The 13,113-nt window shown below is 56.6% G+C and overlaps 1 protein-coding gene across 1 annotated transcript; it reads right to left on the minus strand.

Moving 5' to 3' along the window:
* Nucleotides 1-243: 243 nt before the first annotated feature.
* Nucleotides 244-8,815, minus strand: DLL1 (delta like canonical Notch ligand 1). The gene is given in 12 exon segments (XM_034992108.1): nucleotides 244-928; nucleotides 1,055-1,172; nucleotides 1,346-1,830; nucleotides 1,832-2,148; nucleotides 3,214-3,430; nucleotides 3,543-3,712; nucleotides 3,818-3,948; nucleotides 4,435-4,495; nucleotides 6,433-6,690; nucleotides 6,929-6,989; nucleotides 7,730-8,026; nucleotides 8,225-8,815. Coding segments are annotated over 12 exon segments (2,175 nt in total). The 5' UTR covers nucleotides 8,279-8,815; the 3' UTR covers nucleotides 244-922.
* Between the last annotated feature and the right edge of the window lie 4,298 nt (nucleotides 8,816-13,113).

Genomic DNA, 13,113 nt, shown 5'->3' on the forward strand with positions numbered 1-13,113 from the left:
AACGCGTGCCCATGATATTCCCAGCGAGTTCAGGGGCCACACTCGGCCTCTCCCCGGGCTGCCCTGACGATGAGCATGGATGGTTCTCAGAGGAGGGCAGAGGAGTGAGCAAAGCCGCTTTCCATCAACCCAGTGAAGCCAGGCAAAGATGTTAAAAATAGATGATAGGAAGCCATTTCTGTCCTCAGGGAGTGAGCCCAGGTCTGCTCCACGGAGTGCTGAGTAAATACACCTCTCGTTGTCATTCATAATATTTATTTTGGAAAAATATTTTAAAAAGGATTTTCTTCATTAACAAAACAGTAAAAAACTCAAATAACATTTGCACAATATTCCATAAATACATTTATATACAAAAAAATATAGTCACATAGACCCGAAGTGCCTTTGTACATATTTACCAAAAATTTAAATTATAAAAAATGAACATCACAAAATACTCAAGCTTTACAGATATCATGAAAAATATTTTTACAAGTCCAAAAAAATAACACACATTTTTTCCACCTAGAAAAAACACATTTTAGTATCAAAAAGAACGATAAAGGCAGTGTTTGTGATTCTAATTCAAGAAAAGACTGGCTCATCAGAATCCAAGATATACACTTCAGGCAGTGCATGCTTCTTATGCAGTAATTATGTCCATTCATTTAAATATATATTTTTTAAAAAGCAACTGTCCATAGTGCAATGGAAACATCCTAAAAGGCAGTGCAACAGGCCCCCTTGGACGCTGCCGAGCTGCAGCCCGCGCCGCGTCCCCGGCCGACCTCCGGGAGGGAACCGGCTCCATCCGAATCGGTTCTCAGCAGCAGTCCGTGGGTCTCCCTTTCCTCTTTCAAGCAGCATCCATTGGGGCATATATCCTTGGAATTTTATTTATTTTTAAGAGAAACGGGAATTTTGCCATATCACTTCCATTTTACACCTGGAGGGGCCCACGAGACAGAACGGGAAGTTAGTTCCAGGGAGGGGTCAGCATCCTCTGACTTCTCCACCCGCTTCCGTCCCGACCAGCCCCAGAGAGCCACAGTCCCTCGCCATGCACACTGACCTCAGTCGCTATGACACACTCATCCTTCTCCTCGGAGATGACATACACCGACTGGTACTTTGTGTCTTTTGAAGTAGAATACACAGAGTCCGGCCTCTTTCTTTCAGATGCTTCTCCACTAGAAGGAAAAGAAAAGAGAACCACGATAAGCATGTGAAAACAGTTCTGAAAATGACCAGCACCGGGGAAAGGATGCCCGCGGGCCCTCCTGCCCAGCCCGCCGCACCCCGAGCGTTGGGCGCCCTCCCAGGCGGGCCTTCCCACGTGGCCCTCCCGGCCCACCGCACGCACCCCCTGAGCGTTGGGGCACTCTTCTCCTCCCCTGCAGAGCCCTGGGCCTGGCACTTGGTGTCCCGCTTGCTGTGAGGGTCCCTGACGGCGGCGGCAGCGTCACCCTTGAGGTCCTGCACCAGGTTATAATCCACAGCAGGGTAGCGGGCCTTGAGGCCGTTCTTATCAGCCCCGTGGTCCCCGTGGAAGTCGACTTTCTTGTTGGTGTTCTTGATCTGCGTGGTGCCAAGGACGCTAACGGAGATGTCCTTCTCACGCTGGCAGTTGGCCAGGTTGTTCATGGTCTCTGTCTCCCCACGGCAGGGCTCCGCAGGGGGCCGGTCCTTCTGCAGCCGGAGCCGCCCACAGACCACCACGGCGGCGCAGCCCAGCAGCAGCATGAGGACCAGCACCACGCCCGCACAGACGGCCACCCATGGGAAGGGCCCAGCCTGGCCCTCCACGTACTTCTCGGTGAGATCCACCACCACCGGGCCGGGGGGGGGGCTCCGGCAGCAGGAACTGGCAGTTGGGGCCCCCGTAGCCCCGGGCACACTCACACAGGTAGCGCCGGTCCCTCTCGTGGCAGGTGGCCCCATTGTGGCAGGGCGCGTGCTCACACCTGCTGACGGGGGCACTGCAGTTCCTGCCTATGTAGCCCGGGGGACAGGTGCAGGAGTACTCATTCACACCGTCCCGGCAGGTGCCCCCGTTGGCACATGGGGAGGAGGCACAATCGTCCACGTTGTCTTCACAGTGCCTCCCGGAGAAGCCAGCCTGGCAGCGGCACAGGTAAGCGTCGCCAAGGTCCACACACTGTGCACCTGAAACACAGGACACATCCGTGTCTGCCCCTGCGTCACACCCCAGAGATGCAAGACAAGCCAGCCCGCCTGTGGCCTGAACGGGGTGGTCGCTACTTCAAACACAAGCCCGGGGGAGGCGTCTGGTCTAGCTCAAGAAACGGTGACTGGGACAGCTAGCATCTCTTGAGCAGTCACGTTTCGCCAGCGCTGCGCACGATGTTTTGGCTGAATTACCGCACTCACCTTCACAACATCCCACAAAAGGCCCCGTATGCCGATGAGGAAACGGAGCCTGAGTGAGGCTGATGTGCTTGCCCACGGCTCCACAGTTAGTGAGAAGAGCAGGGTTGAAAACAGAAAGAAAGAGGAAGAAAGGAGGGAGTGGGAGAGACCTCTGTCTTTCCAAAGCCAAGTCGGCTAAACCTCCACCACTCTGCCTCTAAAAATAAAGCGTCCGGCGTTTCTGTTGGTTCCGTGGATAGAAACAGACGGGAGGCAAAGCTCGACCGCGCAGGACTGCCACGCCTTCCGTACAGCACGTGGAAAGCAAAGCTACAGTGATTCTCCTCCATCAATTATCGTGGCCCAGCCTGTCTGGGGCCCAGCTTCGCTCCTCTACCCACTCACACAGTTGCAGGGGGCCCGTCAACAGACCACACTTCCGCACACACAGACACACCAGACGGCAATGTTTGGGTAACAGAGCCGAGCCGGGCTTCCCTCCAAAAACAGAGAGGCTGGGTTGCCATTGGAGCACGATGTACTGAGTTATGGCCCAGACTCGGGCACCTGAGGTGCTGTATGACCTTGACAAGTCATCTCACCTCTCGGCCTCAGGCTTTCCCCGCAGAATGTGAGAATCCACACTCTTGCCTGCCTTTCTTGCTCCCTGAGCATCTCCAGGCTCAAGGGTAAAATTTCTGTGAAGAGTTTCTGACTGTTTAGTTGAAAGCCTCCATAAACTCAGGGTAGCTTGCAAAATGAAGTGCTCGGTTTGAAAGTAAACGCATGTGCTTTCTAATGCGTTCTTATCAGTGCTGACCACTTGACAAAGTCTCAGAGCGGACGGGGCTGCCCTCCTACCATTAGAACAGGGTGAAGAGCTGCAGGGATCCACCTTCTTCTCACAGTTGAAGCCAGAGAAGCCCACCGGGCAGCGACAGGTGTAGCCTCCCTCGGGGTTGTCTGAGCACCGCCCCCCGTTGAAGCAAGGGCCGTCGGCACACGCCATGGCGCTGAGCTCACAGATTCTGCCGTAGAAGCCAGGCGGGCAGGTGCAAGAGTAGCTATTCTCAAGATCCTGTGTCGTGGAGAAGAGAAAGAGCTCTCAAACGTTGCTCCGGGAGGCCCACATCGTCCATATCAAACCCAGGCCCCCGTTCAGCAGGAGGGCCCACTATGGCCGGACTCACCGTGCAGCTGCCTCCGTTCCTGCAGGGGCTGGTGCCACACTCATCGATCTCTGTCTCGCAGTTGGCCCCTGAGTACCCAGGCCGGCAAGAGCAGGTGTAGCTGCCCTGGCCTGTGTTAGTGCAGGTGGCTCCGTTCCTGCAGGGCTTGTGATGTGTGCAGTAGTTCAGGTCTGCACGGGGCAGAGACAGGAGGGGAGGGCAAGTCCAGGGTTAAACTCAGAGTCCTCGATGAAGCCAGGGAAGCCCAGGGCTGCCAGATGGGGAGAGGGGCTCACCCTGGTTGCAGAAGAGGCCGCCCCAGCCCTCCTGGCAGTTACACTGCCAAGGCTGCTGACAGGTGCCGTGGAGACAGCCTGGATACCGGATGCATTGGTCACAGTAGCGGCTCTGCCAGCCCACTCTGCACCTAGGAAGGCAGCAGGATGGTCAGGCGGACACTGGCCCCCGGGCTCACAGTGACGCACCACCGACTCACGAGACACCGTCTTCCAGCAGCAGCAACGCTGCTGGCTCCCAAGCGAGGCAGAACGCTGGCGTCTCCTTGGGGGCTTTCCAACACGCCGAAGCCTCGGAGGGTCTGACTTCTGGGTATGAGGGCCCTGGGACAGCCTTTCCAGGGGCTCCCCAGGTGGTCCTAATATGCCCAAGCATTTGAGAACCCCTGAAGTGGACTCACTTTCTAGGTCAGTTCCTCGCAAACTGCTACGCGTAAGTTCCCAAATCCCCTGAGGAGCTTAGGTGGCTGACACCCCACGACCCTACATGTTTCGATCCATATACTAAGGAGAAACACCAGAGTAACAGCTCCAGCCCAGCCAGTCAGCTAGTCTGACCAGCGCTAGGCTACAAGTATTCTGGGTGTGAGAGGGAAAAAGCACTTTTGCACACTTACTTGCATTCCCCTGGCTTGTCACAAAACCCATGCTGCTCATCACATCCTGGCAAGCAGATTGCTGCAAGCAAAGGGAGCACAAAGGGTCAAGCCCCACCCCAAGTGGCTCCCCAACATCGCAGGGGTGGCTGCCACACGTGGGTGAGACAAAACTTGTGCAGTTCAACTGGCAAACCCAGCCGAGTTCATCTCCGTCTGCGGAGTACTGAAGGTGCTGCCCAGAAACTGCGGACTCAGCCCCGGGATGAGCATTCTCCTTAACACCGTGGCTCCAGGACAAAAGAGCACGGAAGCCCCCACCCCCACCCCATCCCCTTTTCTTCTGAGAGGGTCAGAAGTCCTTCCCCTCCTCCTCCCCCACTTCCCAATTCTATGCACAAAGCTCCACCTCTTAATACCCAGAAAGTGTGTGTGTAGATAAGGGTGGACAGCTGGTATGCAGAGTACCAGGGCAAGACAGCTGCTCCATTGTCTCCGCTCCCCCGGCAGCTGCCCTAGTGCAACAATACCGCCTCCCCCGCCCCCTCGCGCCCCCACACCCCCGGCGTGTACACACGCGCGCGCGCGCACGCACACACGCACACACAGACGCGCGCGCGCGCGCACAGACACACACGCACACACAGACACACACGCGCGCGCGCCCCCGCGCGCCCTTTCCACCAATGGGAGCTGGCGTGCGTTCTGGCCGCCTATCCCCGGAGAGATCTAATCGATGGCACGCGCGAGCTGGGGGCGGGGAGAGACTCCAGTGTTTGAATAAGAAGGAAAAAGTTTAAGTTTATGGCTACCCCGCAGCGAAGAAGAGGAGGGAGGGGAGCACGGATGCAAGGCAGCAGGCAGGCCAGAGGTCCCCGCGGGGGTGGGGGCTGAGGTTGAGCTGGCTTCCTTCACTGGGTTGTGAAACTCATCAACAAGCTGCTCCGCAAGTTTGTGAGACTACAGAGCCCGCTCAGGCCCAGGCGGAGCTCAAAACAATGACGCTGAATGTGAAGACCTACCCTCACCCCAGGCACGGATCAAAACTGAGAAACTGCACCTCCCAGGCAAGTCCCTACCAAGAGGGACTGGAGGCTCACCTGCTACAGGGCAGGACAAGGAAAATTCCTAAGGGTGTCTGGGGAGTCCCAGGACCCACTCCACCCCTGACTAGAAGGAAACCTGATACCTAGGTGTTTGAAGCTTCAGCAGGCTGGAGAGAGGCCTACAAACCTGAACCGGGTCCAGGAGCCAGCAGAAACCTCGCAAGCCTCCTCCACTCTAGGGCCTGGCTTCCTGCAGCCTGGGCAGCCACCCTGCCTGCCTGGAGAATACCAAATAATGGGGCAGGCAGGGCCTATTTCATTTTTGTGAAGGTATTTCTCTGCCAGGCAGGGTGCTGTGTGAGCACCCACCCAAGCAGATGGGCACAGTGCCCAACACTGGCAGGTGGGCCCCTCCCCATGCAGCCCTGGCAGACCCAGGCCTCAACACACATTCTCTCCTGTCCACAGACCCCACGAGTGAAAATGTCAGTAACGATGTGTGTGCATCACACAGAATATTTGCAAATATGCTCACTTTTCGAAGAGGCCAAGCACACCAACTCTGGAGAGAAAATGAAGCACTTTTCCAACAAGACACTGTCACAGCAAAGAGAACTGGTTTTTTAAAGCATGTCCCTACACACACAAACTCTCCTCTCTGTTCCTCCCTTCCTTCCTCCCCTCCCTCTCCCTCAGGCTTACTTCCTGACCCCTGGCCCTGTCTCCAAAATCCTCCCTGATTAAGAAAGGCAGCTTCCCATAGCGGAAGTTAAAATGTCTGAGTTGACCCCAGCCCTGCCACTGGCTAGCTGTGAGGTCTTAGCAAGTTTCTCCAGCTCTCTGGCCTCGGTTTCCCCACCAGAGCTGTACTGCAGCGCTGAAGTCCCAGGATCCCAGCAGCTCACAGAACACTCCCCCACTGCCCGGGAACTCCTGCCTGGAAGTGGGTCAGGGCAGGGAAGCAGGAACTCACGTTCAGTGCAATACTGGCCTTTCCAGCCAGGGTTGCAGACTTTCTCCCCTCTCTCCCCGCAGGTGAAGTGGCCAAAGGCATCATCTCGGGGCCGGCAGAAGACAGAGCAGCCCTCCCCGTAGTAATGCTCATCACACACAAAGCGGTAGGAGTACTTGAGGTCTGTTCGGCCGCTGCTGTGCAGGTCCTGAGACCACTCCTCACCCACAGTCAGATGCCTCTGCGTGGCCAGGCGGCTGATGAGTCTTTCTGGGTTTTCTGTAGGAAGAGGATGCTCCCATTGGTTCCTACTAAGAACCCAGAGGCTGGGGCCACTGGGGGAGCGGAACTGATGTGTAATGCAGGGGCAGGAGGCCAAAGATCCTCCATCCTGAACCTCATGCAGGACTTTGCGGAATGAAAGGTATAGGAGCTTGTTTCTGGTGGAGATAGGAAATCAAATACATACTAACTGGGGAAGCAGTTAGTAGTTTGGGGGTTTTTGGTTTGTTTTTACCTGTTGTGAGGTCATCAGGAGAATCTGTGTGGAGCGCCTCAATGATCAGGGAAAAGGTGCCCTGGAAGAAAGGTGGGGGGAGACATAAGATAAAGCAGAAATGTTAAAAAACAAAACCAAAACTGAGGCAACTGGGGACAACCAAGTCATTAAGGGCCTCCCGTGCAGATCTGTGTGTGCAGTGTGTCCAGAGGAGGGTCTCTGTACAACTCTTGCCTGTTTTCACTTTCCTTAAGGAAATGGAAGAACTTTTTACAGAGTGGTTTCCTGACGTGTTTTTTCAGCCTGTTAGTACAGGATATCACGTTTAAAAAAAAAAAGAAAGAAAAGAAAAGAAAAAAGGCTGCGCAGGAGCAAAGGGCTGGAGGGGGTTGTCGTCAGTCTTGGGGAGTGGGGGACTACGCAGAGAGGGCTAGGGGTTGTCAGGCTAGCAGGCTAGCTCGACACCCAGCCCGTCTAGGGACAGGGAAGCGAGAACTCGCCCACGTGAAGGGGCTCATTCGACTTGGGGGCTAGCTACCGAGGCCGGGTCCCGGAACGTCCCAGGTCCTCAGCCTCACGGCACACCGGATGTCACTCTTCTGCCGCCTGAGGGGCATTCCGGGCGTGGAGGCAAGGCTCCGGGCCTGGCCCCTTCTGCCGCCGCCCTGCAGACCGCGGCGCCCACCTGCCCTGGCCGACCCCTCTGCGGACGCCTCCGGCGCCCCGCACGGTGCGGCCACCACCAGGCCTGGCGCGGGGCCGACCCACCGCCCGCTCCTCCCGCTCCTCCCCGCACCGCCCCCCAGGTGCAGCGCTCACCGGCCAGGTGAAGCCGAAGGGGAAACGGATGGGGTTGCTAAAGGCGGGGTCGGCGCCGGCTCCATCGGGCAGGCTGAAGGAGTCGACGCCCAGCACCGGCGTGACAGCGCTGCCGTAGGTGCAGGGCGGCTCGGGAGACACGCTGGCCTGGTAGTGCTTGAGGCACACGCGGAAGAAGGTCCTGCAGGCGCACGGCGGCGGCCCCGCGCCCCCGCGGCAGCAGTTGCGGTTTCCCAGCAGCCCCTTCTTGTTGACGAACTCCTGCAGCTTCAGCTCGAACACCCCGGAGCTCCAGACCTGGGGGGGGGGGGGGCGGGACGTGAGGGCGCGCGGAGCCCGCGCTCCGGGGTTCGCTTTCGGGGTGACAGCTTGCGTCGCTGGCCCTGCTCTCCACCGCTCTCCCGCGCGCGGCCGGCGCCCCGGGTCCCCTCCGGGGTACCCCCGCTGACAACCTACCTGACAGCAGGGCCCCGGAGCCCCGACCTCACAACTTACCTGACACAGCAGGGCTGACACAACGGCGAGGGCTACGGCGCACCGACGGCCCATGGTGCACCGCTGGACTCGCCCAATCTTCTGTGCCCCCTTTCTCGTCCTTGAACGGCAGGGAGTGCAAGGGGGTGGCCGTGCCCCAAGAAGCGTGGGCAGAAAAGCGCCGCCGCTCGGCCCCAGGCTGGGATACTCAGGACTTCTTTCTTCAAGACCTCGCCTCTCCTTCGGAGGCTGCGGTTCTGTAGATCCGCCCTTCGGTGGTGACGGAAACTCTGGGGATGCACGAGAAAAAAGGCTCCCTGGGAGAGATGACTAGTGGAGCGCAACTTTCGGTTTTCCTCCTCCTTCTTCCAATCCACGAGTAGGTAAGGGTCTCCCGCTTCCTGATTTTGTCTCCAGCTTCTTTGAAGGAAAAAAAAAAGGGAGAGAGAAAGCGTCCAGATATTCAGCTTAATTCCCAAAGAGCTGCCGAGGCTTCCTCCGAGTCCGATTAGAAAGCCGCGGTCTGGAAATCCCACCGGCGAGGCGATAATCCCGGGGCCCCAGCGGAGCGCGCGCAGGGACGCCCGGCGGCGGCGGGTGTGCGCGGCGCGCCCTGCGGCTCAGGCCCTTGTCACTCGGCGGCGGCGGCGGCGGCCGTCCCGGGAGCGTCCTGAACTCGTGTCCCCTGCGCCCCCGCGGAGCCTCGCGTCTGTCCGCAGAACCCAGCCGGTGCCATCCACGTAAACAGCACGGGGTCCGAGCGCAGGGTGGCGGGCGGCGGGCGGAGGCGCTGCGCCACGGCTACGCGTCCTCTGCGCGCTCGGCCCGGCCGCTCTCCGCGGGTGCGCGCCGAGGTCTGCGCTCGCCGGCGCCGGCTGCCCTTATATCCGGCCGGCCGCCCGCATGGCTAATGAGATGCAAATGAGCAGCCCCCCAATCTGGCGAGAGCTGTCACAAAGGAGCCACTTTTCCAAACCCTCCTCTCAATGGATCGCCAAATGGTCAGTGAGCTGTAAAATGTGCAACCTCCTCCCCGCCCCCACACCTCCCCGCCCCCGGCCCTCCTCTGCCCCCGCCCCCAGCCCCCCGCCTTCCTCCGCACCACACAAAACGCGCTCATTTACATTCCTGCAAAATGTTCGCCGCAAGAATCCTCTCCGCTCGCGAGGCGGGGGCCACCGCCCCGGCCCCTTGGCTCTCCCGCCGGCCGCAGGCTCGCAGAGGCCCGCGGGGACACGCGGGGACGCGCGGGGACGCGCGGGGGCGGCGCTGCGCCTCCAGCCCCGCCGAGTGCAGCCCGCCTGGAGCCGCCGGACGCGGCCTGGGAAACTCTCCGGGCTGCCGCGGCGTCCGCCCGCCGTCTCCCCGCGCGGGCCGGGTCCCGGGGTTTGGGGCGCCGGGGCAGCCCCTTCTCCAAGGCAGCCTCTTCCTCCGGAGGAGCCTCGGGGGGCGGGGGCCGGGGGCACGGTAGGAAAGGGGCGGCGCGAGCAGAGGGCAGAGGGTGGCGAGCGCAGCGGCAGTTTTGGGAAGTTTGGGAAGGTGTGACACCGACAAGCCCTCACCGGCCGAGGACCGCGACTCTGCGTGCGGGAGCGCAGAGCCCGCATGCAGGGCAGGGCTGGGGGTGAGCGCGGCGCCCCCGGGCACCCCGGAGTCCCCGCGCCCACGGTGTCCCTGCATCGGTCCGAGGCCGCTGGTGGGGGCGGGGTCCGGGAAGCGATTCCCCCACCCCCACCCCCAGCAGGGAGATCCCGATCCCGACGCCTCAGACTAGTCCCCCCCACCCTGCCCCGCATACACACACACACGTCCTTCCCGGAGTGATTCTCGGCCACCACCACCTTTCCTGGGTGTCCAGCCCCTCTCTCCTGGGTATTCCCCCCTCGGCCTCCCTCCGCTTGGTAAAAAGTGAGTTTGGTGTGTGTCGTTCGCGTGGCTGTCATTAAGGCACTCTGTTATTGTGCGAGGCTGAATCAGTGGCTCTTTGTGCGCTCAGCTGTATGGTAATGCAGACCGCACCTGCTCCCCGCACAATGCCGAGAGAAAGAGCTCCCCTCCGCGCGCGCCGCGGCCTCTACAACAATGTCCGGCACATGTTCTAAAGACCCTCCAGCCCGGCCCCCCCAACCCGAAATCTTTACACAACCATCACCTTATTAGGTTTTTACACGTCCATCAGACACTAGAACTTTTGTTTTCATTTTTTTAAAGGGAAATGAGTTTATTGGGAGGGCTGAGAACACACGTATCACACAATGAATTATCTAAATTGCTCTCATGCTTTTGGGCTCAATGCAGAATTAAGGTGGGGCATAGACTCCTACTCTGCCATCCAGCTTTACGCTGGGCACACTTCGAGGTCTCTTTCCCAACCCTGTCTGCTCTTCCTCAACCTCCCCCAACACCTATGGCAGCTTCATTAGGACGGAAGGTGTGACTGTTGGAGTAGATGTCACTCTGTGGCACAGCCCCAGGGTGCCTGGCCACAATGGCCTCGCTACAGGTGTGCTAAAGCCACCTTATTGGTGGGAGCTGGCACCGTCCTGGCAAAATGTGATTTTCATTGCAGCAGGTGTGGAGATCACACAGTATCAATGTCATGCACAGGAAGAGGGAAAATGCCAAATAAAACCACTGTAAACAGCAACCTAAAAATCACTTGGTGAAGTCAACCATGGCCATCCCTCTGGCTGTTAGGCAACAAGAACCTTGAATCTTTGGCTCACATATACCTGTAGAGTTTCTGGATTGACAGATCTGTACACTTTAGATTTTCCACTGCTGCCTCATAGAGAAGCAAAGAATTGGTCGAAAGTAATGTGCAGGGTGACGTGAGAAAGGCAGGCTTGGACTCCACCAGAACCCCCTACTGTTTGGTTCAAAACAAATGGAGACTTCAAAGGTACTGCACCCCCAGGATGGTGGCAATCCCAGTGTGGCCACCCTTTGCAGACTTTGTAAGGATGTGCTACATCCCCACAGGGCTGGGTCAGCATGAATCCTAATTTAATCTTGCCACCTAGTGTCAGCATCCTTTTTTCACTACGTCCATGTTTCCTCTGAAAGCTAATTTCTGAGAACTTTGCTCTGTACAGCATAGAAGCTGGTGTGTGTGTGTGTGTGTGTGTGAGAGAGAGAGAGAGAGAGAGGGAGAGAGATGGGGGGAGGTGAGAGGGTTCCAGGAGCAGAGGAGCCACAAAAGAAGAAAGGAATGTGAGCTCTAAATCCTCTGTGCCTCTGAGACCAAGAGTAGATTTCAGTAAGAAATGAAATTTCAGGAACCTTTTAATTAGAAAATGGAAGTGGGAAACAGTCTCATTTGAATGCCTGTTTAGAAAACTGGAAATAAAAAGTTCCACGCGTAAGGGCTTAAACCTTGGGGGGAAAAGACTTGCCCCAAATCTTTAACAAACCCCCCTCAGTATCAAGTATTTGTTAAATTGACGTGGCACAGATTTCTCGATTACAGCGGCAAAGCGGAACTGAAAGGCATCGTAAAATCCATCAGAATCCTGCCCAAAGCGTTCATTCTTTTCCAACTTAATTTATGCCACGCGATTCTGTATTGGGGAAATCAAGCAGAAAGCCCTTTTCTTCTCTTTCCTCCTCCTCCTGTTCTTTCCTCTTCTTTCTTCCTCCCCTCTTCTCTTCTCTCCTCCTGCTTATCATCATCCTTCTCCTTCTCCTCTCCTTCTCCTCCTCCTCCTCCTTCTCTCTCCCGTTCCCTCTCTCTCTCTCTCTCCCTCTCCCTCTTCCCCCACCTCATGCTGGTCCCTCTCCCCCTCTCCCTTTCAAAGCTGAGCTAACGGGAGACTGTTTAACTTCTGTGTTTCTGTAGGGGCCTGTTGTAGTTTAACTCCTGCACACCAGTAGCTGAGATGAACAAAGGAGAGACTCGAGGTCCAACTATTCATCCTTTCTTTGCACTTTAATTTTCATTGATTGGGAAGACAAGGGGAGCCCTTAGGGATTCAGGCTGAAGGGGGATGACACGCCTTTAGACGCCATCAGCCCCCTAGCCAGCCATCTGCTCCGAACCAAATGGCGTTTTTTCACTCCCTAACTGCATGTCTCTATACTCCCGCAACGAAGCACTCTGAACCCCCTAAATGCAGGAGGGAGCTTAAGCTAGAGTATGTTAAAAGGCTTGCCTCCACGTTGGCCCTAGCAGCCAGATTCCCTCCTCCCTGCACACCATAAATCCTCACCTTTCTCATTAGGAAAAAGCAGGAAACTTTTTTTTAAATACTTTTTGATTTCTCAGCAAATTTACTGTACAAAGTGAGGCTCATTAGGGCTTAGAAGGCACCCAATCCATCAGACACAGGAGAGGACAGAGAGATTTGCCGCCTGGTGGTGGTGTTTTATTTTTGCCAGGCTTGCATAGCTCATAGCCTAAATAACCCCAGTGGCTAGGGTGGGCTCAGGTTGTATGATCAGAACCATAGCCACAATAGGTACAGATAAGCTCTGTTTACTGGAGACCCTGATTGTTTTCCCCACTTTTATTAAGCCATTTGGGAATAAAAGCTCACAGCCTTCATTTTATAAATTTTATAAATTTAAATATGCACATCCTCGGTAGTGGTGTGACCAAATACTGGGGTCACCCAAACCTGATTCAATCCCCTTTGCCCAAAGAAAGGTTCTATTCTCAAGGTATGTGTGGGGTGGGGGTTGTGGGTAGAGGGAGGAGGGTCAGGGCAGATTGCAAAAAACAATGCCCAGAAGAGGCTGAAGACTCTAAGCTAGCCACAGGTTCAGTTTTCTGTGTAAACAAGTCTGGAGACTGGAGCGGTGTTTGTGTTTTCTTAGACCAACTGAATACTGTATACCCAACAGAGAGGTTCTCTAATTCCTAAGAAGAATTAAGGTCCTTGTTCTGAACTACAAAATAAAAAACTTCCAAG

Source organism: Mirounga leonina, unplaced genomic scaffold (genome assembly GCF_011800145.1).
Source record: "Mirounga leonina isolate KUSES-001 unplaced genomic scaffold, KU_Mleo_1.0 Mir_55, whole genome shotgun sequence".
NCBI classification, from domain to species: domain Eukaryota; kingdom Metazoa; phylum Chordata; class Mammalia; order Carnivora; family Phocidae; genus Mirounga; species Mirounga leonina.